Source organism: Setaria italica, chromosome V (genome assembly GCF_000263155.2).
Source record: "Setaria italica strain Yugu1 chromosome V, Setaria_italica_v2.0, whole genome shotgun sequence".
Classification (NCBI taxonomy): Eukaryota; Viridiplantae; Streptophyta; class Magnoliopsida; order Poales; family Poaceae; genus Setaria; species Setaria italica.
The window spans coordinates 45,243,632-45,270,608 of record NC_028454.1 but is presented as its reverse complement, the minus strand read 5'-3'; the positions used below and the strand labels follow the sequence as shown (position 1 = coordinate 45,270,608).

The 26,977-nt window shown below is 50.4% G+C and overlaps 2 protein-coding genes across 2 annotated transcripts; both read left to right on the top strand.

Annotated features, from left to right (window-relative positions):
• The first annotated feature begins 12,435 nt into the window (after positions 1-12,435).
• LOC101782581 (disease resistance protein RPP13) lies at positions 12,436-16,399 on the top strand. The gene is made up of 3 exons (XM_012845772.2): positions 12,436-13,192; positions 13,782-15,179; positions 15,296-16,399. Exons 1-3 carry the CDS (start codon positions 12,699-12,701, stop codon positions 16,191-16,193), a joined length of 2,790 nt encoding a protein of 929 aa, XP_012701226.1. The 5' UTR covers positions 12,436-12,698; the 3' UTR covers positions 16,194-16,399.
• Positions 16,400-18,794: 2,395 nt separating this feature from the next.
• Positions 18,795-26,526, top strand: LOC101782175 (UPF0400 protein C337.03). The gene is made up of 8 exons (XM_004971064.3): positions 18,795-19,007; positions 19,911-20,009; positions 20,279-20,526; positions 23,540-23,635; positions 23,719-23,875; positions 24,652-24,788; positions 24,872-24,907; positions 25,099-26,526. Exons 2-8 carry the CDS (start codon positions 19,934-19,936, stop codon positions 25,924-25,926), a joined length of 1,578 nt encoding a protein of 525 aa, XP_004971121.1. The 5' UTR covers positions 18,795-19,007; positions 19,911-19,933; the 3' UTR covers positions 25,927-26,526.
• The last annotated feature ends 451 nt before the right edge of the window (positions 26,527-26,977 follow it).

Here is a 26,977-nt window from a genome sequence, read left to right as displayed (position 1 = left end):
TGTGATGCAATTTCTAAGGCTTGATCACATAGTGCAAACATTTCTAAACATGGCCGGTTTCTTGCCATCAGTTTATCAGTTGTGTGGATCTTGCTTTGGACTAGGAGCCATGCAAAGAATTTTGTTTTCCTTTAGCATGAGCTCTCCAAATGTTACTGCCTTGAAAGGTTGAGTATGTTCCTCCTAACTGTATGAGATACGTCGATTTTGAAGTGTATGCATCAGTTGATGTCCAACGCCACCGTATGCTGTCTTCTTCTCCGTTTAACTGGAAATTTTGCACCATATCCCACAATGTAACAAACTCAGCCATTTCTTCGACAGAGTTCATACGCTAGAGCCCTCTTATCCAATTGTGATTGGTTAATTCCTCCTGCACCGTTCGTTGCTTCCTCCAAGCAAGCTTGTAAAGGTTCGGTGCGATGTCCATTGAAGCTGTGCCATTAAGCTGGATAGCAAAGTTGGAACGCTGATCTGGCTTGCACCGTTCCATTTCCTTCTCGAGCTATAGTTTCTTGGAACTTCCAAACTTTGCCTCTTATCCTTCCTCAGCATGAAGCCAGCCATAGCCAGACCTTGCTACTTCGGCTGCTCCGGTAGTGTTCTTTGGTCCCTGTCCGAGGGGTACAACCACATTACTCGAGACGATCCCATAGAACAGAGAGTTCGTTGGGGTGAGCATATTGGTGACATCGAGACCCATTTTTCAATGTATTGGCGAAAAGGATGTTGAGACCGCTACCACCGTCGATGAGTACTTTAGTAAGTATGGAACCAGCGACAACCGGGTCCACGACAAGGGGATATCGTCCTGGATCTGAGAAACTAGTCCATTGGTCCTTCCTGGAGAAGGTAATTGGTACCTCAGACCATTTGAGGAACGTTGGCGTCGCAGGTTCAATAGACATTATCTCTCGAAGAATGAGCTTCTGGGACCGCTTCGTAGCAGTATCTGGGGTTCCGCCGAAGATGACGTTGACGGTGTTGGATAGGTTCTTGAACTTGCCATTGTCACCATCGTCTTGGTCTTCCTTGACCTTGCCCTTGTCTTTGGTGCCAGATGGCTCTAGCAGGTCCTTTATGACTCTTCGTAGATTGAAATAATCTATCACAGAGTGCTTGTGGTATGGATGCCATGGGCACATTTCTTCAGGAGCTCGTTGAATGAGGGCCTGTCTTGATTCTTGCCGCCACCTTTCTTGGACGACTGCGAAATTGCCGCGACAGTATTGTCTGGCTTGCGCTTGCGGTTGTGACCTCTCGAGTAGTTATTTCGGTTGTCACTGTTGGGGTGATCGTTGCGGTTCTTATCGTTGCGTTAGCCATTGTTCTAATTGTTGTTGTTCTAGCCCTTGTTGCAATTGAACTCGAACCTTTAGATCTCCCTGTCTTCTTCATCTGCCCACGTTTGTACCATGATCTTGAGAGATTTGACATCAGCGGGACATCTTCTGTCAAAATCCTAGAACATCTGACGGTCGTGGAGGCCGTTCTAGAAGCAGTCAATAACATCGTGCTCCATGACATCCACGATTGTGGCCTTCTTGTCGAAGAAGCGACGTAAGTAGCTCCACAGGGTCTCACCTCCTTGTTATTTAACTTGAGACAAGTCGATCCTGTTACCAGGACGCTGCATTGCTCTTGTGTAGTTGTTCGTGAACGCTACCTTGAGGTCATTCCACAAGTCGATGGAGTTCTTAACCAACGATTCGAGCCATGTGAGTGGCGTCGCCTCCATGCAGACGAGGAAGTAGATAACTTTGGTGTCGTCATTTCCCCCGGCTGCTTTTACTGATAGCGAGTAGCACCGGAGTCATTGGACTAGGTCCTGCTTGCCATCGTACTTGGTGATACCCGGGGGTTTGAACTTTTCAGGTAGAGTTGTCCTCCTCACACATCTTGAGAAGGTGGGGAACTCGTCAGTATCATCTCCTAGGTGTTCGACTTCTTGCTCGTGCTCGTGGCGCCATCCGTCGATGATGGTACGGGCATCGCGACTGGCGTTGATCTTGTTGCGGAGGTCTCCTACTGGGTGTTCAGGCTCTGGGTTAGCCCCACGATGGCCACAGCCTACGAGTTGACTTGGTATAGATGGAGGGCCTCTATGGCTGCTGCCATGTTGACTTCGTTGGGATGAGGAGCATTGGACTGACTGTATCAAATTCTACTGATCGAGTTGTTCGTACGTGAGTTCTGCCAGTTTAGCCAACTGTCTTGTGTACTTGTTCTGAGGTATCGTGCGGGTGATAAGATCAATAGACGCGACGGTAGCCAGGGTAGTACAATGGTGATGCGTTTGAACTGCTTCAAAGGCGTTATCTATGTTCTGGATTGGTAGGTCCGCTGCAAGGCGGTGGTGTCGCTCTACTCTTGCGGTGTTTCTTGCTCGTCATTGAGTTCTTTGAGCTTCGGTATTTTCTCTGACAACGTTGGCGGTGAGTTCATCCTGCAAGACATCATCCGAGTGACACTCATGTCGTAGGTTTCTATCCCGTTGCTCTTCTTTTTCGTCCTCTTATCCAGTAATGACGGCGAAGAGTTCTCGCTCTGGTGAGTGGCTTCCTGAGCTTGAAGTAATGACCTTCGTGGCGATGCCTTCCTCGTAGATGAGCGACAGAGGAGCTCCCTCCTGGTACGGGAGAGTGTTGAGGTAGGCTATGAGGCGTGAATTGTCGTCTTTGGCAAGAGTGGGTGGCTTCATGTTAGGCTAGTAGATGAATCTACCTTGGGGAGTTGATATGATTACCAGACCCTTTTGCGGACCTGATAAAGGAGTCTCCTCGTTCGGATCCGAGTAGTAGTCGAGGTTCTCAATCGTATCCATATTGGATTGTAATCTGGACAGGGTAGCATGATAAATAGTTGCTGCGTTGCGAAGTCCAAACGGGAATCGACTGGGGTGGTAGTTTGACTCACATGATGGATGGTTTATGTGACGGCTCGTGAAAGTCAATCCGATTGGTGGAAGAAGTCGAGTTGAACTCGAACTCGTCCCCCCAGCTTCTGACTAGGTTAGAAATTGAAAATTCACCGAAATTTTCAGCGAGATCCTCGAGAGCTTGACGCTGGAGTTTCATGGTTTGCTTCTTCTTCTCTGGGGTCAACGTAATATGGCGGTGGAAATTTTCCAACGCCGTCTGCGATGCAAACCCAGAAGCTGAAGACAAACATCGCGCCTGCTTCGAATGCGATGATTGACTTGATGATGACTTGTACCATCGAGTTCGCCATTGGATTCTTGACAAAGTCCCCTAACTGGTGCGCCAGCTGTCGGTGTTTAGACCCGGCAACGTACCGACGGGGTTGCTGAGGTAGTATTTTGGTTAGTGGGGCTCGTCAAGATCAGGAACTCAAAGGTAAATGCAGACATAAGATTTAGACAGGTTTGGACCAGTAGATTGCGTAATACCCTATGCCCTATGTGTTGGTTGGATTGAATTGCTTTGGAGGGGGTCCCTACCTCACCTTATATTACCGGGAGTAGGGTTACAGCTAGGTTGGTTACAAGAATACTAATCAGATACGACTAGAGGAGTTCTACTCTTATTGCAACGAGTACTTTTCTAATCCTTCACTAGTTCCTATCTTTCCATGTAGACTACGCCATCCTGCGTCGTGGTCTTTATGTTGGATGCATCTCGGTATCCAGCCCTATATTTAGGACTGTCCAAACCTTCTGGTAGGCCCATAGATGCATGTATGACAGTAGGGTATTACTCTCTTCTGATAGTTGGCGCGCTAGGTAGGGGAAGCCCCCTAATGGACTGCTGGTCAACAAATCTGATAGTTGGTGCGCAAGGTAGGGGTGATCATGAGATCCTCCCCAGCGAGCTCGATTGCATCCTACCCCAGCGTCATCTTCTCCGAGAGCGTGAAAGACTTCCTCATCAATCTGATCGAGCTTCGCTTTGGGAACATGCCGGTGGACTCCAACTTCGCCACCTTCATCGACGACTCGGTGTCCACCGCCAACACGACATCCATTGGACCTGCATCGATGGAGTAAGGTCTTGACCCGAGGATCATCACGCCATTTGCCCAGCAAGTCGGCGTTCTCTCTCTCTCGGAGAGGATCCCGCACATCCTCACGGCAACCCGCTCACCCACACCCTCCGATCTAATCGCAGGATTAGATCGCATCAACAACACCATTGCTGAGTGCATCAATTTCTCCGAGGTGGCACTACGCCCCGGAAGGTCGGTGCATGGCTCTTCCCACGCAACCGCACCCCTTTTGGCATCAAGAACTCAGCTATTGTGTTTTCTGAAAAAATCGTGCAGTCTTTCCAGATCCAATCTGACGACCCACCTGAACCCACCCAATTTTCGGACTATGGAGAATATCCAACACTTGCGGTGCTTCTACCCTTAGGACCTATTGAATAAATAAAACCTTAGAGGTTCTTTGCGAACCTACTACCATTTTGCTTTCTTATCCAAGCTCTTAATCACGCTCGAGGGCTATTCGACTTGTTCGATAGACCACACCCTTGCCTTTATGCTTGGGGTCTTCCCCTGCTAAGCGCCGACCTCCGGATCCCAACTTTTCTCCTACCCCTCTTAAGGTTGTGCGACTAACTCGTGTGGACGACGTCCTAGCATGTGAAACCTCGATAACCTTGCATTCGCTCCCTCTACAAGTTCGAGATCTGCTTTCAGCAGAGTGCTGACCAGGCAAGACTAGGTGCTTAGAGGCTACATGCCTAGGCCACACGGTGTCCTGTCAAACATACCAAGGGAGGGAAGGAGTTTTGCCTTTACATGAGTTAATCAACAAGTTTTCTTGCCCCACGGCACATATTGATACATTTTACTATTTTTTCATTATAGGTCTAGTTCCTTAACTACATCATCCGTGGCTTGTTGATATTGCTCGACTAGCTCCGGGAGGTTAGCAGCATCAAAGTCCTCGGCAACGCCCATTCCGACGCACTCCACAGCCAGCCAGGGGAATTGCATCTTCAGAAGCGCCATGACACTCTTAATGCACTCCACGGTGGTCTCCTTCATCAAGGCCTTCAGCTGACTTGGCGCATTTTTCGACTCGGCCACAAACCAAGCTAGTCATATATTCATTTAAATATATTATGGCTTCCATATATCTCCACATGACTCAATTCTCCTATGTCTCCGTCACTTTCGCCGACCACCCTGATCGCACCTCCGACTACTGTATGAGTGCCTAGCGCATGCTCTTTACTTTTCCACACAGTTCCTCCTACTTTGCGGCTCATCCGTCTCTCTTAACGGTTGCTAAACTACTTAGGTAGCACACGCATTAATCTGCGAAACCTCGACTCAACTTGTGATGCCCTGTCTACAAGCTCGAGATCTGCTCTCAGCAGACTGCTGGCTAAGCAAGGCTAGGTGCTTTAACGTAACAGGCTAACTACCCAAGGAAATTTTATGGCCCACAAGAGTAGGACGCGCCAACTGTTGAATTTGGTGACCGACAGTCCACTAGGGGGTTACGGAGGTGGTAGATTTGTAGGCGGGGGAGATCGTAAGACCAAGAACTCAAATGGTAACATAGAGACGCAAGGTTTAGACAGGTTTGGGCCTCCGTAGAGTAATGCCCTACGTCCTGTGTTCTAGTGGATTGTATTGTTGATCGCAGATGTGAAGAGTTAACATGAGGTGGGATGAGTGTAACGACCTCGGTTAAAAATCCTTCACGTTAATCTTAATCCGAGTTCCTGATTCCCTGTCTCAGTTTTACCAAGTCTAAGTGCTCAACCTCCAGTTCGGTCCCGACCCCTGTGATCCGACCCCTCGCCGTTTTTCCCCCAGTTCCGACCCCGCCGACCCCAACCCACCGCCGGATCTTTCTAAGTCCTCCCACAACGCCTCCCTTCAATCTGAGCAGTGGACCACCGAGACTGACCGGTGGACCCACGAGATCTTTCTCCCAGATCTCCCGTGACAGGTGCACTCGAGTTGCATGCCCGCTTCAGAGTTCCCTAGCCGCGTGGCTCAACTCCTCCGACGCCCGCCGCTCCGCCTCGTCGCCAGCCACGACCGGATGGATTCTCGCGCCCCCTTCCCCAATCGCAGCGGAAGCTCCTCTGCTACCCTTTTTGTAGCACCTCGCCGCCCGCGCCCATCATCACATCGCCAGATCCCGGCTGCAGAGCCCAATGCCGCCCGTCTTTTCCGTCGCCCCTCCACAGTCGCGCCGCCCCGGTCCTCGCTACGCGACGATTCCTCCTCCGCCAACCCAGACCACGGCAGCGACAGCTCCTTTTCTGCCTTGTCAGAAGTTCCGCCCCGACAATCTGTTGCTCCGCGCTTGCCCGCGCGACCGCAGCCACCTGTCTTCTCACCTGTGCGCCCTCGTTTCTAGCGCCGTTTCCCGGGTCACTTCCATCAGATCCATCGCATGACGACGCCCACCTCCGCCAAATCTCAACCACCGGCAAACCCGCGCCTGCGCCGCCCTGTCATCGGTGCCCAATGACCGTTGGTGTCCTCCCCGAAGTCCTGCTCCACCGCCCTCGTTGCTCAATCGCCGCCCCGGCAGAGCACTCCATCGCTTCTTCCCCGGCCTTCGCACCACTCCCCCTTCTCTCTTCCGCGCATCTATAAAAATGGAATGCCGAAGCCCCGCCGGAGTTCCCCTTCGCCATCGCTGCCCTCCCGTTTGCTCCCTGTTCGTGCTCGCAGCACCACCGCCTAAGTCTGAGGAACTTTCCTCTCCGCTCAAACACCACCTTCCCCAATCCACCAGCCACTGCTCCCCGTGCTGCACAAGAGCTTGCTTGTGATCCACACGAAGCACCGTCGCCGCCGGAGTACCACCGGACATCCTCGCCGCTGTCCCAAGCCTTAGTCTTTCCGCCCAAGCCTGTTCTTTACCGACCCCAAGCCTTATCTGAAAGATGAAGGTAAGCTACCGACCCTTTGTTCGCCTCGTCCGACCCCTCCTATCCGCCCGACCCTGGTTCCGTCTCGCCCGACCCTGTCTGTTCCGCCGACCTTTCTCCGCCTCGCCCGAGGGCTCGGCTGTATCTTTTTCCTTGAACCGAGGGTGTATGTGTAAAACTTGGGGACTTTTCAGCGTTAAGTCTGAGGACCCCTAGCACATCTATTCCTCTAGATTAAGGGTCAGATCATAAGTTCCTTCCCATCCGACCCTTATATCTTGATCTCCACCAACTCAAGCGAACTTCCCACCCTCCTGTAACTTGCCGCAAGTTTCTGGGCTCAAACTTGCAAGTGTTGCTGTTGAAATAACCGTCTAAATGCTAACCAATGCATTGCATTCGTGTAGAGCTGCGTCTCGCCAACGGCTTTTACGAGCTGCACCCGGCGCCAGAAGACGAAGGTGTAGCCGAGCTCCTGCCTCCAGAAGCCGAAGCCGCCCAAGCAGAAGAGCAGCTTCCCTCCTCCTTGTTCGAAGGCAAGCCCCGGATGCATGAATCCCCTGTGTTTTCCCAAACTTGCGCATACCTTCTTTAACATGCTTGTGCATTTACGTATAGGAGTTGTTTGGAACCATAGATGCATAACTTAGCTCCCTTGATCTGAACACTACCTGTTGAACCGAGTAGATGCCTTGCTTAACTAGAAAACGGTAAAAGCCGAGTGATTCCCTATCACTCGCGAGTTGTAGGAGTTGGTTGTTTCCTCTTCTGTGGCAACTATAAGGACGATGGACGGGGCAAGGTGTTGGGTAACTTTTTGGTGGTCGGCTGATCGTCCCGTCTGTCTATGAAACTTGCTAAGGCCCGACAGTGGTGGTGTTCGTGATCAAGTGTTTGAAAGTACTAATCTCATACCTAGTATGGGATGGGGAAGCCTAGTACCTGATTGAACTAGGGCGTGGCTTATACCCCTGCTGTCCCTGGAACGAGGTTCCCATGGTCCATCATGTGGGTGCAAGTGCGGTCACAGTACGGTGGAGACCGGGACTGTGGAGCATTGCATGCTAAGGGAGGTTTGGACCTGACACGCGCCTGGGAATTGATGGGGACGGCCGACACAGGAAGCGACCCTTGTGGTGCGCGGATGTCGTGAGATTAGGTTCGCCATGCATGGTTAAGAAACTCGAATCGATTCGTCTGCCTCTCACAGTTTGAGATTGCTTGATCACTATGTCACCCTGAGTAAGAAAGGAATCTGATGATGACATGTTTTGTGATGATATATATATATATATATATATATATATATATATATATATATATATATATATACCTTTTGGTTGATTCTATGATTGCTTAGAATAGGTTGCAAACTTAGACCGGATAATGAACATAGAACCTGAGCTAAAACTTGAAAGTAGGGATACGCCTAGCGCTTTTGGCAAACAAACCCCTCAGCCAAAAAGCCTTGCATGTCTAGAAGTGGTGGAGTAGCGTACTCCCTGTCGGTTAAGTCTTGTTGAGCTTAGTAGCTCAGCCTTGTTGTGGCTCTTCTTTTTCAGGTGAAGTTTCTGCCTCTGAGCCTTCCTCTGTTGGCACTTGGCCGCCCCAACTCCCTCCGGGTTGGACGGTTGAGTGGGATCCCTTCTCGGACGGCGATGAGAGGGATCACTGATGTCCCGGTTGGCCTCACCAGGGATGTCCGACCCCGACGAGTTAGCTTCCGCTAGTTGTTTTACCTTCTGTTGTTTTTCTTCTGAACCTTGTAAACTCTGATGTTGTTTTATGGCCAAACTAAATGGTTAATTTGTTAACTCGGTGGACTTGTTGTATTCTCTGGAACCGCTCACCTTCGTGTGGGATTGCTATTCGATCCTGTTCAAGTGGTTAAATCGGATGAAATCCGACGGCACTTCGTGGTTACTTGGTTAAGGCATGAGAGACGCATGGCAGGCGGCTTAATCATGACTAATAAAGCAAATCCGAAGTGGATCCATCACAATGAGTTACCCTCGGGGGGCGCCCCTGACCACCTTATATAGGCTGACGACCTAGGGTTACAATTGGATAGGATCTAATCCTAGTCGATTGTTACATGGAAAGCAATCCGAGTCGGTTTACAACAAGTATCCTGTGATATTTAGGATGAATTGATTCGCCGGGCCTCCTGGCTTATGCTCCATACGTCTTCATGTCTTGGCCTGCACGACATGGTCGGGCGGGCCCACTTGTCATTGTCAGGACCGACCAGTATCCTGGTCGGTGGAGACCCATGGATATCCTTATCCCTCAAGGCTGTCTCATCTTACCACGGCATGGAATATCTTGAAGCAGTGTAACAGCCTAACAGGAGAGTTTTTGCAGGGAAAGTGTGAGCAAGCTTTTCAAGTGCTTGTGTTCATCAAGGACGAAATGAACAAAATACTGCAAAAGTCACTGCATGAGAGAGGGGTTTGAATTAATGATATGTTGGTGTCAGGATCCCCGATCACATATGCATATCAATCAACTTACCATCAGGAAACACTAGGCAGCAACACTACGCACTTCCAAAGACATGGACCCATTGTCATTCCCATTTCTTGGAATAGCTCTGCAGCTCACCGTTGAATTGAAACATTTGATCTAGTTCAGCAATAAAGTCATCACAGCAAGTCAACTTTGTAAGGTTAACCCCCCAATTGCACCTAACTTGAGGACCTAAAATATAGTGAAATGGGTTAAATGTTGTCATCTTCAACAAGCAAAAGCAAGCACATGCTGCAAATAGAAGTAATTGAGCAGAAAATTACATGTTATCCTTACTATCACGACCATAATCCTTGGCAATTATGAGCATTTCTGGTACGTAAGACTTCAATATCTGTAAGCTATCTATTCTATAATGTAAATGATTATGAATACACACACAAGAACAATTAAGCAACATTTGGAATAGCAGTACAACACTTGTACTACCCTGAAGTGAACACATACAGAACTTGTTTTCCTAAGGTACGGTCTACCACTAGCCATGGCATGTAGCATATGGTGAAGCTATCCCAGCGACCTGAATTCTGTCGTCACCTTCAGGTCTGCAGTGGTAGACCAAACGCCGGACCGGGCACTGTTGTACACCTTCGGGCACCCCCTCGCGGAGCTATAGGTCTCCCTCACCGCCTCAGCACAAGGAGCTCGCCACGGCGACCGAATCGAGCAGAGGATGCGAGGGTCGAGACCGAGAGTTCTGCAAGGGAAGCTGGAGGCCGCAGCTAGACGGGTGATATCCGGAGCGTAGAGAGGGATCCATTGTGGCGATGTGAGCGGAGATCGCCGATTGCAACGCAGGCCCGTCGGCTGCTCCGACGCCGACGTCGAATGTTTGCAAAATGCCCCCTCGGTTTGGATCACGATCAATAGTCGCGATCAAATTGAGGGTCCTTCCGTAAAATTGAAGATCGTATATTTCCAAAAATCCTCTAATTTGGATTGCGATTAATAATCGCTACCCAATCCAGGGTTCAGTTTGTAAATACCGGGTCAAATCCAGGATCCGACGGCACCGTGTGCAAAATGGCGGCCAACACTCGCCGATCCTTGGCGCGCTCCTTGCAGACTGCCTCCACGGCGTCCCAGAGCTCCATCGCCTCCAGGGATACCTGCATAACCAACGACCACTCATGGTAATTGGTCTTGGTCAACAGTGGCAACTCGACAGTGCCGGCGCTCGCCACCGTGATCGAACGCGGTGAGCTGCTAGAGCTGTCGTCATCGTCAAGATCAATGCGCGGCTTCTTCGGCCCAAGGGACGACATCTTCGATCAACCTAGCTCTGATACCAAATGTTGGAACCAAGACCGCTCGTTTTCTCTCACTCTCGCGACGATGACACGAGGAGGAAGATGAAATGTGGTTTTTGCCGGTGACAAACTCGTCTGTAACTTGGCAACTTTATGTCTCTGGACTCGGCAGCAAACAAAGAGGAGCACGGGGCTACATACAGACCAGGAACGCCATAGAGCTAACCTCCACGCCTGGCTTTCTCGCCATGACCTGCAGGACCTGCTCGACGTTGCCTTGAGCCATCGGACGATGCGTCTTCCCCCATGCAAATCGGCACCACGCACACCTACGCCTCCTAACCGCTAACAAACTCAAACTTGATGTCGCAGCTATCCTGCACACATACATACACGTGCACATACGCCCGGCCAACTCGGCTGCCTCTCGTCGTGAGCCAAAACTCCTCTACGAGACCTGGGCAAGGACCAAGTTCAACTCATGCGTATGGACTCATGCTGCTAGACTGTACCCAACAACTAAAACAAACTCACGCGCACACATGCTATGACCAGGACGCACCATGGTCAAGGTTATTTCCAACAAAAACTCCCTGTTCGACGATTCCATCTCCGGCACCGACGGCCGCCGCCGTCGTCCGCCAGCCAGAAGCGAAAGTCCCATACTTAGCTCAACCGGAAGAGAAAGCGACCGGGCATGGCCGGTTCGGCGGAGCCTCTCGGCCACGGCCACGGGGTCGGCGCCCCTGGAGGAGGCCGCGGTGAGCGGGTTCGCGAGCCTGCCGAGCTCGATGCCTCCGCAGAAGTGGGGACCCGCGGCGGAAAGCACACCCGCGTGCGTACAGAGGGGAGGCGGTCGAGGAGGGACATGGCGCGCGGGATCTCCGCTAAGGCGAAGCTGATCGTCATCGCCTTCACTAACCGGATAGCTTTTGGATGGATCAGTAACAGCGGCAGTAAAAGCGATTAGCCAGCCGATTAGCTCGTGCCGCGAAGCATGTGTAGCCTGTTTAAGGCTGCATTCCGTGTCCGATTCAGCGATCGAGTTAAGGCCATGTTTAGTTACTCCCAACTCCCAACTTTGACACTATGCAAAAAGAAGATTCCCCATCACATCAAACTTGCGGCACATGCATGGAGTACTAAATGTAGATGAAATTAAAAACTAATTGCACAGTTTTGTTGTACTTTGCGAGACGAATCTTTTGAGCCTAATTAGTCAATATTTGGACAATAATTCACAAATACAAACGAAACGCTACAGTGTGCTACAGTGCTGTAACAGTAATTTGGCACCTCCCAAATTCCCTAACTAAACAAGGCCTAAATCGATTAGCCTGGTAAGGTTTAGTGCTCAGCCTTCAGAGTGGTCAGGAGGACACGCAGCGGATCCTCCGGTGGCAGGGTGGCACTGGAGAGTGGAGACGGAGGAGGACGACGCAGGCGGTGAATCAGGGTGACGCAAATCATGTGTGGAACAGTAGCATTCACCTTGTGCGATATTTTGGCACAAAGCTTCAACGCTGCAGGTTCCAACAAGACTCTTTTGGGTCTAGTCCTCGGACGGCAGCAGCAAGTGGCAGTGATTTTTTACTTTTGTGCGTTCTGTACGAGCCGTAGGCGATGGCCCTGCTGCACCAAAAGCCAACGCCACCAAATCCATGGGATTTTTCGACGGGGAGCCGTCTGTGTCAAGCAGGACCAAAATTATATTTTTTTTATTGGTCCTTGTCAGCCACCTCGCTGCAGATACATGGTAGTAGGTGGTTCGATCCTTCCCGGCTCCTTCCGCCTGCAGCAGCGGCCAAAGCAGATTCTGCATCTGGTGTGCCAAAACGGCCTGCAGACCGTGAGAGCACGAGCCAACAAACAGTCAGTGTGTGTGTCCACACCACACTGCGCGAGTGGCGCACGAGCACCGCGGACCCCTCGCTCGCGTCGACTTTGACTTGGTGCGCCACACTGCCCAGTGCTAGCCTCGTCGTACTTTATACGGCGGCGCGCCACGGCGATCCAGCAGCAGCAGCACTGCAGCAGCTGGTAGCGGTGGTGGAGCATGGCGGAGACGGCGATCACGACGGTGCTGGCGAAGGTGGCGGAGCTGGTGGCGTGGGAGGCGGCGGTGCTGCTGGAGGTAGGCGACGACGTGCGCCTCCTCCGCGACAAGCTCGAGTGGCTCCACACCTTCATCCGCGACGCCGACCGCCGCCGCCGCCTCCGCGACGACGAGTTCGTCGCCGTCTGGGTGCGCCAGACACGGGACGTCGCCTTCGAGGCCGAGGACGCGCTCGACGACTTCCTCCACCGCGCGGGCCGGAGGGGGATGGCTCCTCGTAGCCGCGCCGCCGCCGCCCCGGGCTGCGGCGTCGTCGGTTGGTGGCCACGGTGCACAGGCCAGGTCGCGCTCCGCCACGACCTCTACGGCCGCATCCGCCAGATCAAGAAGCGGCTCGACGAGATCTCCGAAAACCGCGCCGCCTACAACATCGAGCACACGCCCGCGCCGGCCTGGGCCGCCTCCTGCTCCTCCGCCACCACCCTCGCCGCCTGGTACGCACTCTCCGCACAACCAAAAATTCACGACGGAATTACTCTTTAGATTGGCTGCTACAGATTAGAAATTACAGGCTGAACACATTAAATGGATGCCCGCTTGTGAGGATTAATTGGCATCAATTGCTGGTCAATTTTAGTGGATGTATTGGAGAAAAATTGTCAAAATGTGTTTCATTTTTTTTTCTGTGACCAATATTCTTCCTGAACTTTCAAGCTGATTCCTGCCTGGCTGCTAACTCACAAAAATGTCAGCTTTACCTTTACTTTCTTCCTCGTGCAGCTGACTTTTCTCTTCCTTTCATTCAACGGACAAGATTCCCCTGATTTATTATCTTTCAAAAAAAAATGATTTCCGCTGATTTTTCCAGCCACCCTCCCTCTGAATTCTGAAAATGACATCACTGTATGCAGTGCCGTTGATCTTGATTCTGAAGTCTGAACCATACTTCAGTTTACTACTGAAGCTTTTGCTATCCAAATTCAGTTTGATCGATTATTGCAGCGTCATGTGCATAGAGCATCAACGCTTTTAGATTCAGCGAGCCGTTGCGCAAAGCAATCAACTGACTGAATTTCCTTGCAGGGACGACCTGGAGGAGTACACGGTTGGCTTGGACAAGTACAGCGACATGCTGAAAGAGCAGCTCCTCGACGACGCCGTGACCGCGCGCGCCGTCGTGTCCATCTCCGGCGAGAGCAGCATCGGCAAGACGACGCTGGCGCGGAAGGTGTACCAGAGCCCCGAGGTCCGCAACCACTTCGAGATCCGCACGTGGACGGTGCTCCCGCACAAGTGCCGCGCCGCCGACGTCCTCCGCGACATCCACCGCCAGATGACCTCCCAGCTGCGGCGGGCCCCATCCAGGCAGGCCTCCGAAGAAGGCTGCGACGGCGCCGCCGCCAGGGCGTGCGGGCCCGGGAAAGACATCAGCAACCAGCTGTACAAGAACATGGCGGGGCGGCGGTACCTCGTCGTCGTCGACGGCAGCATCGCCGTCAGCGACTGGAACAGCCTCCGAACCTCGCTCCCCGACGACGGCAACGGCAGCAGGGTGCTCCTGATCACGGACTCGGCGGGCCTGGAGGCGGTCGGACACGCCGGGCCCGCGTACGACTCGGTCGAGCTGACCCGGCTCAGCCCGGAGAACACGTACGAGGTGTTCCGGCGCCGGGTGTTCGGCCGCGGCGACTGCCCCGGCCGGTACAAGTCGCGGTACTACCAGGACGTGTTCCGGATCACCCGCGGCCTGCCGCTGTCGGTCGTCATCCTCGCCGGCGTCCTGCGGTCGAAGGAGCTGCCGGCGGAGTGGGACGAGGTGATGGCGCAGCTTGCCCCGGCGCGGGAGCAGCAGCACAAGGGCGGCGGCGCCGGCAGCCACAACGGCCGGCGGATCATGTCGCTGGCCTTCGACGATCTGCCGCACCACCTCAAGTCGTGCTTCCTCTACCTGGCGGCGATGCGGGAGAGCACCCCGGTGGAGGCGGCGCGGCTGGTCCGGCTGTGGGTCGCCGAGGGGTTCGTGCGGCCGCGGCGCGGGAGCACCATGGAGGAGGTGGGGCAGGAGTACCTCAAGCAGCTCATCTCCCGGTGCATGGTGCAGCTGGTGGACAAGGACGATTTCGGCGCCGTGCAGACGGTGGTGGTGCACGACCGGCTGCACGCCTTCGCGCAGGACGAGGCGCAGGAGGCTAGCTTCGTCGAGAGCCACGACAGCACCGACGTGCTCGCGCCGGCCACCGTGCGCCGCCTCGCAGTCCTCGGCTCCACCACCAACCGGTACGTCCAGCTCAGCAACGCGCTACCCAAGCTGCGCTCCATCATCTGCGACTTCGTGGAGGGCCGCAACAGGTCCGGCGGCAAGTGCATCCAGGGCAGCGACCTGGGTTTCCTCCATGCCTCCAAGTTCCTCCGCGTCATTGACATCCAGGGGCTCGAGCTCAAGAAGCTCCCCAACGAGATCGGCTCCATGATCCACATCAGGTACTGAATAAGTACTCCAAAGCACTGAATGAATGAAGCAACAGAGATGAGATTATTAGAGGCTAGTACATAGCTGATTAATTGCTGGTCATGATGCATTTTGGTATGATGAGCAGATACCTGGGTCTCCAATGCGGCGACCTGGAGAAGCTCCCGACCACCATAGGCAACCTTGTCAACCTGCAGTCGCTCATCCTCGGCGGCCGCCGCGTCCTGGAGGTGACCGCCGCGTTCTGGAGGATCCCCACGCTGCGGCACGTCGTGGCGCCGTTGGCGCTGCCGAGCAGGGCCCTGGGCGACCTGCACAGCCTCCAGACGCTCCACGGCGTGCGGCCCTGCCGCTGGTACGGCGGCGACAACCCGCTGGCGAAGGCCGCCAACCTCCGCTCCCTGGAGCTCATCGAGCTGACAGCCGAGCACACCGGCGCGCTCGAGGCCGCGCTCGAGAGCCTCGACCTCCTGGCGCACCTAGTGCTGCGCGGCGACTCGCTGCCGGCGAGCGTGTTCGCCGTCCCGAGCCTCCGCCGGCTGCAGAGCCTGAAGCTGTTAGGCCCCGTGGACTCGCCGGAGGGGCCCGACGGCGCGGAGGACGCCCGGTACATCCGGCCGAACCTGACCCGGCTCTCGATGTGGGGCACCATGGTCAAGCAGAGGTTCGTGGACATGCTGGCGGAGCTGCCGAGCCTGGCCGAGCTGACGCTGATGAATGACGCCTACGACGGCGACCGGCTGGCGTTCGGGGAGGCCGGGTTCCGGAGCCTGCACGAGCTCAAGCTCGGCCTGCCGAAGCTGGAGGAGTGGGCGGTCGGCGCGGGCTCCATGCCGGGGCTCGCGACCCTGACGCTGTACCGGTGCGCCAAGATGCAGATGCTTCCGGAGGCGCTCGCCGGGATGACGGAGCTGGAGGAGGTGGTGCTGTACAGCATGCTCGACATTGTGGGCAGGATCAAGGAAGGCGAAGGGCAGGATCACCACAAGGTCAAGCACGTCCCCGTCATCCAGACTATCTACTGAGCTCACTGAGCTCTGAGCATCTGGTAGATAGCTCAGTCACAGAACTAGTTGAAGTCATGCACTCACAAGTCTAGGCATGGACTACGATATGAAGCGAGGAAGGCATCATTAGAATTCGAGTGTTAGTGGCATTGTTTTAGAAATTAGAATTCTTATGGGCTTGGTAAATCCCAGTCCACTGAAATGAGAACGTTTCACTGCATTCTCAGTGTTGCTTCATGGTTGGGAATGGGGATACCGGATACATGCTTGTCGAGGCTCTTCCGCTCTCCCTTCGTGCCCAAGGTACGCCTACCGCGCCACCGACCGTCCTCAGCGTGGCGAATAATGCGGCCGCCGCGGCTACACCGGCGTCCCCAATGGTATGGACGAAGGGGAAACATCAAAAGTGCAATGGTACGGAGCCTCGCGGGCACGCCGGCCGCCGCTCCGGCTCGTGCGTCGTGGACGCATGCGCCGGCCGCATCGCCATCTCCCACGGTCGCCGGCCATCTTACCGCTGCCGCCCGCCGTGTTTGAAGAAGCTCGAACTTTTTTTTTTCGAAATATTGAATCTTGTTTGTCAAAATGTTGAATTTGTCAAATTGTTGAAATAGGCAGTAAAAATAGTTGAATGCAATGTTTTCTTGCAAAATGTTGATCTGCATCTTTAATAATGTTGAATCTGGTATTTTTGGATGTTGATTTAACGTTTAGAAAATGTTGAACCCGATTTGTTAAAATTTTGACTCTATCTTCTAAATGTAAAATTTTAACTCTATCTTCTAAGTGGGTCTAATGTGCTTTCAAGTTGTATAGGAGCCCCGTTAGCATCCCTCTTACTTACTTCATCACTTCTGTTACTTTCTTCTCTCCTTTTTCTATTTTCCTTTTTAAGCAACAAATCAATTATGCTAAGTGCTCTTCGCGTGTGGATTTTTGAAAGCTAGATGGATCTTCGGTCGAGACCCCGCGACATCTATATGCCACAAAAAAAACATCAATAAATATCCTCGTGTGGACTCCATTTACCTTATCTTCTTCCTCCCCTGCCCCCTCGCATTCTAGCGGCGCATCTTCTGCATTCCAGATCCGCTGCACCCGCACGCGCCGCCTTTGAACGATCCGCCCCCGCGGCCAGCCTCTACCTCGCCTCCAGCACCGATGAGGATCCAACTCCTCTACCCACTTCTCCTCCTCCTTCGCATCCCTCGTCGTCGTTGTCTTCATTTCCGACGAGTGCTCGGACCTGGTCGACGACAAGTGGCCCCGCCCCCTGCTCCGCCGACCTTATCGGTCTCCGGATCCACCATCGTCGAGCATCACCGCGCTAACCCGGCGTCGCTAGGGTGTCATCATGATGCCCCCACTCCGACGACGGTGCCCGCCGCCTTACCTTACTGCCTGCCTCCACCACCGGGGCGACCACCTCCCCGATGCTCCCTCTATGTCCGGGAGCACACAGGTAACTCGAGAGATCCATACCCCAATCTCGAATTTTAATGTCGCCGGAGCGCTGCCCTCACTGGAGCAACATCCCTCACGCAACCGGGATCTGATCTACTTCTTTCATCTTTACTTCATCCACCCATCTTCATTTTTGGCAATCAATCCTTAACACATGCATTGATTTCAAATTGGAGGGCTATCGTGAAAGCGCTATAACAAGAGTCCTTTCAGTATGGATTTTTTTTTAAAAAGTTCAAAGCCGATGTCCATTAGCTTGAGAACGCATAAACGCCTATCAACCGGTGAACATGCCACGGGCCACGGGAGGGAGAACGCAGAGTCCTTGCGCAACTGTAACAATGAGCTGTAGTGCACATCACTGCCGCGTCCTATGCTCCTCCGCCCTCTGACACGCGCACAACGACAGCACACCATCGCAGCACGCTGCGACTATATATCGCATATGCGACAAATCCACATCTTGTCGCCGCCATTGCTAGGGTTAGGGGCTCGCCGCCGGTAGGGTTAGGGTTCTGGATAAGGGGCTTCGGAGTTCGGTTTGCTGGGGTGGGGTCTCTAGTGAGCTCTAGCTGTAAAGGGAGGGTCTTGGGCGGCGGCGGACCGGCGGTAGCGATGAGTTGTGGGCGGGGTGGCGATGCGGCAGGTGCCGCCGGCCACGGGTGTCGGAGGATACCGATGAGCGACGGAGGAGGCGGGAGCGTGACGGTGAGCTCCCCGGCGGAGCCGGGTTAGGGCGGTGGTGCAGGAGGGCGGGGCGGGGGGATCGTGAGGAAACAAGTAGGGATCGGAGGTAAGGGCGGTGGCCGACGGCTGCGGTCGCTGGAGACGGAGGTGGATGGTGGTGCGGGAGAGAATTGGGCCGAGCGGAGGTATTGGATCCGAAGACGACAACGTTGAATTTTGTCACCTTCGGCGACGTACACCCATTGCAGAAGGCCAGCCGGTTTACACGGTGGCGTCGCGCTTAACGGAACAACCCAAAGCCCAAAGTAGGTTAGCGCCAGCCGCGAGGGGAGGGGAGGAGACAGGGATATGACCGTCAGGCAGGCCGCGCAGCCCAAACCCAGCCACCTCATCCTCGCGTCGCGTCGTCATCCAGGCTCCAGCTCACTTCCCCGCGCGCCCCTTCCGGACTCCCCCCCCCCCCCCCCCCCCCCCCCCTCTCTTCTCCTCGCCGCGGGGTCACCACGCAGCCAGCAGGAAGCGCCGACCAAGTAACTGACGCCTCCTCCCCCTCAGGCCAGACCCCAGAACTCCCCCTCTCCCCTCCCGGCCTCCCCAAATCCCCGATTAAACCCTAGAATTCCCCTCCCAATGCGCGCTCCCTAGGCGGCGCCCCCGAATTCGGCACCGGTTCCGCTAAAGGTTCGGGATCTCTCTCTCTCTCTCTCTCTCTCTCTCCCTCTCTCTCTCTCTCTCTCTCGCGCGCGCGCGCGCGCGGTTTTGATCTAGCTCGGAGCTCTCTGTGCCGCTGCGTTCCTGAAGTTTGCCACGGGCTCTGGGATTCTAGGAGTCGCTGGCGATTTTTGTTTGTGTTTTGGGGTGCTCGTGCGCCGGATTTCCCCCCCTGATTCGGTTTGGTGCAGCGGCGGGATGGTCTTAACCGGTCGAGGTCTCGAAGGATTTTTACTGGCGGACTGTTTTTCCTCTGGTTTATTTGTGATGTTGTGCGTCAGTGTTGTACACGTACACATCTTGCTCTGCTGCTGTGTGTTTTCCTGGGGATAGCTGCCACCCGTAGCTTCAATGTTTTGGTTTGGCGTCGGGGACGGTCGTGTGCTGCTCCTGCTGTTACAGTTAGACTGGCAGGCCTTTGCTCCTGCTCTCTCTCCAGGCCGGTAGTAAGGAGAGGCAGCTTTCATTTACGGCTTGCTTGCGTGGTTCTGCATCCTATCTGGGGCCGCTTTTACTGCCTGAGTGAAAAGGCTGGAGTTTTGTTACCCTTCTTTTGCAATGTTAGAGTATAGGACAACCTCTATGTGGGCAACTAATACTTGGTTGGTGAGTTAGTAAAGGATTTTCATGTGGCTTCCAGGTGCTTCTGTGGATTACTTTATGTTCTTTTAATTGGCAATCCATAGGAGAACCTGGATGTCCAGTTCAATCACAGTGTCTGCTTGCAAATAAGGATGTTGAATTATTTTACCATTTCATTTTTCCATGTTTTTTTTTTATCTTCGCCAAATGATTTCAGTACCGAGTCAGCAAGTCCTTTATGTACTGTCGTTCCCTTGTAACATGAACTTGCCCAATGTTGTTGTTCTGCAGGTGTGCGATCCAGAGTGGACACAATGAGTGCGGGTTTCAACAAGCAGATCTTGGCTCAGAAGCTTGCAAAGCTTAATAGCTCACAGCAGAGCATAGAGAGTATCCTTCTTGACAGTTTCTCAGCCACCATTAACTTGGTGCCTTCTTTTCTGCACACGCTTCACTGTAATTGTGACCAAGCTGTTAATGGCCGCTCAAGCTGCATTATGATCAGTTGATAGCATTTTACTAATCATTCATTTGCCCTCGCTCAAGTATGCCACCCGCTGAGCATTGTACAAAGATAGCTACTATTGCTGACTGATTATTTACTCATGTGCTCCATTCTTTTAATCATTCACATAATGTCATCCTTAACAGAAGAAAAGCTTTATCACATTGGTGTGTCTTTCATCATCGTTACTGCCGACTAGTTGTAGAAACATGGGATTGTGAGTTCCATGCTTCTTCTAGTGAGAGGAGGTTATCTTTGCTGTACCTCGCAAATGATATTATGCAGAATAGCAGAAAAGAAGGTAATGGGTATATAACTGAATTCATGAGGGTCATCCCCGCTGCCTTGAATGAAGTGTTGACTATCAGAGATGATCTTGGACGGAATGTCGTAAAAAGACTGGTATGTCGTACATATTCTTTATATTGTTGTTCATGGAAGAGTATAAGTACCCATGCCATTCATAATTGTGTTTTTAGTTATCATTGCATAACAAATGTGTTGACAACTTCATGTCCATTTCTATGTTCTTACTTTAGGGTCAAACTTACTAGAATGGCAAGTGCTAAACTTATTACTCAATGAATTTTTATTGGACTTTTTAGGGTAATTTTTATTGGACTTTTTAGGGTAATTTTTATTGGACTTTTGTGTGCACAAGATATACAGAACATTCCCCTAGAGTTGTAGGGAGTCACGAGTAACTTCTGACCCCTAGGAAGGAGTGCGAAAAGCACTCCTGTTCTCTCCCTCTCCCTCCCTCTTAGTGCACGAATGTTCTTCTCCATCTTTGTAATGATTTTGGCTAGGATCAGTGCCATCCGAGTTGAGAAAGATCTCTAGGTTCTGATGAGGGCCAAATGTTGGCCGCGGTGTGGTACACTTTAGTTTTTTAATGGGTTGGCTATGTTATGTAATAGTGTTCTCGATTATTTTGACAGTGTTTGGTGCATCTATGCACTTCTTATTTATTGACTTGAAAGCTTTTTGCATATTTGTATAAAAAACATACACCATGCGTTTTTCACAATCTCTTTTCAAACATCTCAATACTAACTAGATGATTACACATTTTCTTTACATTTTACTGGGTCCCAGAGGGACTGTTGCTACAGTAAAAAGCCCACCATTAGTGTGCTGTGAATAAACATGGAAGTGACGGTCATAATTGGAAAGATTTCTATTCGTACAATCTTACTAAGTTAGATCATCATCCGCTGAGTCAGTGCTAAGCTATGTGCATTGAAATTTGGAGTGTCGTGGCTAACTGGCTAATGTTCATGATAGAAACATTGCACACGACTAGTCTTCAAGTAAACTAGCAAGGATAACTACTTCGATTTAGGTGAGGCAATCGACTTTTTTTTTTCAAGCAAGAATGTAAAAGTCTAGATAACTATTGCACTATACGCAGCAAAGCATGGCCAGTTTATGACCTAACTAGCAGAATTAAAAGCGTGGATCCTAGCTATTCTCTGGCAAAATAGCAAAACTTACGAACAGCGATGTCGCAGCCTGTTTTGTTTATAGTAAACCAACAAAAGGTAAAAACTCTAGGCTATTCTTATGAGCAAGTTATAGCTACTCCGAGAAAAGTCCTATGCAATTGTGGCAGCTTGTGATGCTGCTAGTTTAGACAGCATATTGCAGTCATCCTACTTCCTCATGACTTACCACATCATCTTCCATGCGTCACTAGACCTGCCATCCTGTCGAGCGCTTTAATCACCACTGGGCCAATGCTAAGTTCTCTTGTAGCCACTCCCTGTCCCTCATCCACTGATGTTGAGCTTGTCCAACCCTAGGTAGGAGGTGGACAAAAGGTCCACTTAGGCTTGTCCTCATCAGAAGCGGCAAAAGAGGACAAATGGGTTCCTCAGCCTGCTAAGTTGATTTTGTGGGTTTCATCAAGCCACCTCCTGAAATTCAAACTCCAGTTATTGTTACCATTTCAAACACAGTAAAATTTTGTTCAGTGCAGATTTCGTATAATTCAGGAAATTGCTCCTTAAAAGAGACAATTCCACACCAACTCAGGAAATTCAGAAAGTAAATGATTTATGAGCTATAATGGTGGCTTTGGGTTCCTCCAGTTCTAGGCCCTCATTTTCCCCTACTCACTTCAAACCCCATCAGTTCTAGACACTCTGGTTTCGATTGTGGCTTTTTTTGTTTCGCTATCTTTGGAATATGAGTGTATGACTTGTTAAAGCAATATTATAGGACAAGTAGAGGGGGAGAACTTAAAAAGGAAACGGAAGAAGTTAGAGTATAGGTTTTGTGTGTAAAACAGACCATGAGTTGCATTGTTTATTACTTGCACTTTTCCCTATGTATCAGCCCTCTCTTCTTCTTTGTTACTCTTGAAGTCTTGATCCATCTAATGTAGGTCGTTACCATCTCTGGTGACCTATATCTTTCCGCTCATGAACTTTTCCTTTTTTACTATTCAATGAGTCTGCCATCCTTTGGTTTGCACTGGTTTGCTTGTGCACCTGGCGCACAGTCAAACTGAAAAGGGTGAAGAAAAGTTATGGACCATGAGCTACTTATGCTAAGCTCTTTGTGCCTCAAGCTTGAACCCTAATGTGAACCAAGTTTTCTTGTTTTTTTTCTCAAACAAGATCCCCTTTATTTATTTATCTATACCTTTTTTAATATAGAACTTAATATATTTCAGCCTTTTTATGAGGCGTCTAAATGAATATGAACTTTCCATTTATGCACAATTTGATGAAGTCTTGTACACTTCATCTTCTGTTCAAAAACACAAGCAGAGGAAAATGTGAAAAAAAATTCTGCTTGAGGAGCACATGTACCAGGGTTAAAAAGATAAAAATTATCCCGTCTTTCTAGTGGAGGGAATCGCTTTATGTGGACTTTTATCTTGGACTCCCGCCTCCTTTTGGCAATAGATGCCCCAAAAATTTGGAGCGAGAAAGCAACAGACCACAACATTACAAACTGTCTTTTTCTATGCTTGTGATTTTGGGTGTTGACCTTCAAGCTCAAGTTTGAGTCAACCAAGCAATCTGCTTTTGGAATGAAATATTTTTTTTACATGTCACTTTACGGTCCCTCTTAGGTAAGTTTCTTGTGTTTCCTAGTTCTGTTCATTTTCCCCCGTGCTACCTGCTGCAGAAGCAATTGCATGATCATCTTTTCTTGTCCTTATTTGGGCCGACTTATGCTAAGCTTACTGAACACAGTGAACTGTTTTGTTAGATCTTCCCTAGTGAACTGTTGAGGTGCTCTTGCACCTGCCCTGTTGAATCCTTGTGCAAAACTCAAAAAGTGGTTGTGTACTCATGTAATTCTTAGCTCCATAGTAAATGAAAATCATCTATGGGTTTATACCTTGCTTTTATGACAAATACTTACTGTTTCATCTCATAAATTTTTCTCAACATTACAGATTGACATATGGGAAGACCGTAAAATATTTGATACTCAGGGACAAAGCCTCAAGGATGAATTTTTTAGGAGGTTAAAGGACATAAGAAACAAGTTGGTAAGTGAGTTCATTTGTTTCTATTTTCATATGACATTTCGACCTCCGTTGAGGTGTACAATCATGATTTCACATATGTACAGAAAAATCCGGCTGGTGAGCTGCTGGAGAAGGTCGTCTCAAGCTACAAGCATGTCCTGAATGCTCCTATGGATGAGGACACTCTGATGCAAAAGTGCCAAGCTGCTCTTATAGATTTTGATGAACTCAATAAAGCGTACAGAAATAACTCTTTTTTAGGTAAATATATTCTCATGCGTTCCATTAGTATTTAGTAGTGATTATATGGAGTTTGGTTTTATTCTGGAAGTCTGTGAGTACTTCCACAGCTGTACTGCTGTAGGATCTCCACAGAACCATCCAACTACCATGACCTCAAGCCATACAAACTTGTGTTGACCTGCATGGGTTTGTTGTACCAAGGTCGATCCAACTAATGAGCAAACAGTTCAAAACCTCTCCATCTCAAGCAAGAGGTGGTTCAGTGACTAGATTTATTGTGTTTCAACGCTCTTCCCATATATCTGATGCCTGATGGCAGTGTCAATGGGACTTCTTAGCAATCTCCTGACCTTGACTTGCCATCGCAGTGGAGACAGCTATTGTATTTCTCTGCTCTTGCGTTTCTTCAGCCTTACTAAGATCTGGGGGTTGGTGGAGGTGTCAGTGTCTTTCCTCTTAAGTAAGGGGAGAAAAAAGAGCTTTGATTTTGATGACCCTTTCATACTCACTGTTGATTTATTGGCCTATCACAAACAGTTTCAAGGTTAGCTTTGTGGCCGCAATGAAATTGAATATCATGTATGCGCGGTGTGCTACAGAAATTGTTTCACAAGTGGGTTATGGCCCTTTCCGTAAAAATCATTCACCAATCAAGAGCCTGTCACAACACAATCGCCATCCCAACCTCAGCCCAATCTGCATAGATGGAACTGTATTTAATTATGAGGTTGCAATATAATATTTGATTGTCTTCTTTCTGCTTTAGCTTGAATCCTTCTGTTGCATTTTGGCAGGTAGTAGCAATCAATCTGGCTTTGAGGAGCTGCAGCAACAACATAGTATTCTCAGAAACTCCATTGAACAACTCAAAATGTCAGAATCACTCAGGGCCACTCTTATTCATCATTTGAAGGAAGCACTGAATGAGCAGGTGGGGAAGCAAATGGCTGTGTAAGGCCTATTTTATTTGTTAAATTGATCTTTTGATGCTTACAGTGATTCATTTATTTTCAGGAGCTCAAAGTGGAACAAGTGAGAAGCCAGCTTCAGGTATTCTCCTGCATTCAACACTGCTGTTTCTTCTGATAAAAGTTTGCCTTGTCGATTCCTTGATACCTTATGATTATTTTTTTAAAAAAACATTGATATATTACTTTATGCTTCTGAAGGAATATGAGTTTTGTATCGTAGAATACTTCAATTGTTTGCTATATTGATAATGTTTTCCCATCATGAATCAGGCAGCTCAATCCCGATACAAGAAAGCTGGTGAGCTCTGCCGTGGACTTGGAATTGACGTGGAAAGACATCAGCCATCTAACCAAGGGCTTAAGTCCAGTCTCTCTGAAACACCTGCTTCCATTGCCCCAGATTCAGCTAACACGAAATCTTTTCAGAAGGGACAATCAAGTGCAGTATTGTATTCACAGGAGGGAAATGGTGCTGAGCACAACGCTATAGCAGCTAATGTTTTGACAAAGCTTGCTGTAGGTGCTGCTTCAGACAAGATCCGCGATGGTGTTTTGCCTTCACGAGCCAACGGGGGCAATACTGCAGTGAAAATAGATGAACACTCTTCTGGTAACAAGAGGCAGAAGCTAGAGGATGACATACATACTTCTCAGCCTCAATCAGAGTCACCACCACCACCACCTCCGTTCCCGCATCCAGACGCATTTCAACCTCCACCACCACCTGAGTATCCTCCAGACGCATTTCAACCACCACCACCACCACCTGAGTATCCTCCATCACCAGAGCCTAGCCCACCACCACCGCCAACTTCAACACCACCCCATATAATCCCCCCGCCTCTGCCGACCACAATGCCACCCCAAATAATCTCACCTCTACCACCTACAGCTGGTACATATGCACCTTTTCCTGCTGGACCTCCTGGTCCAATGTATGGCACTTTTCCGTTTACTCCTGTGGTCAACTTTCCCATGAACATTCCACCTGGTTTCCCCAGTCCTCCAACCCCACCTCCAGCTTTTCAAGGATTAGCGGGTACATTCTATGGCCCTCCTCCATTCCCCACAGCAACCCCACCAACAGACAAGAAATAAAAGTAGTACCGTACCTGCAGATTTGTAGCGCCAGACATCACACAAGATTGTAACATGGGGCTTTGCTTTGGCAAGTATCATAGTTTCTTTTCATCGAAGGATATGACCGTGGGGATGCATCGCCATGTGTTCAGTGGAGCTCAGAAGACTGTTCTAGTGTTGTGCATTTAGTCAGCCAGCGTGCAACGGTGAACTAATTGTTCTGGTCTTGGTCAAGAAGTAGAACCTGCAGATTTCAACTGCCAGAGGGAATTTGCAATTCTGGGAGCCGATTGCAAATGCTCCCAACAGTTTAATTCACTGATTTAGTTCTTGTCTTGGTTATGGAGTAAAAACTGTAGATCTCGACAGCTAGAGAGAAAATATGGAACCCTACAGCGAGGGCAAATGTTGTAGCATGACATGTTTGTAACTTAATCATAGCTATGTTATTTGCTAGATCATCCAAGAATATGTAGATGTTCTTGTGATGTATGGAGCGTGTAGTTCTGTTGTTTGGTGTAAGATATAATTTTAGTGGCTGCCGATTGTTGAAATTTTTGCTCTGTTTTAATTCCCTTTTAGCACTCAGCTATGCTAGTGTCAATATTGTTATGCCTATTTTCGGATACCTCGCAAGTAATATTTCCTGTCTGGGTTACATGTGCAATAAACCTATCATATCCTGGTGCTTGGGCATTGTTTTTCTCCTGCTGCATTTAGCTGGGATGTTTCCATTGCATCCATGTATTGCTCTGTGCGCAGATTCCATGTGTCTCCAGCAAAAAGTTCTTTTTTCTGGGCGCAGATTCCAGGTGGTGGTTGCTGGGCACTGGTCATTTGTGCACTTGCCTGTCCTTGGTGATTGATATTGGCCTCATTTCAAGTGATCCATAGGAACAATAATGCATTGCTTTGTGCAGCTCCACCCATTCCGGAAGTGCTCCATGGTTGACTTGCCCGAAATCTTGACTTGCACCCATGCTGATAGTTCTCGTGCCATTTGGCTTAATAATGCAGACTTAAAACCTGCAATTTTCATCGAAAATAAGATATGTTTGCAGTTCCTTCT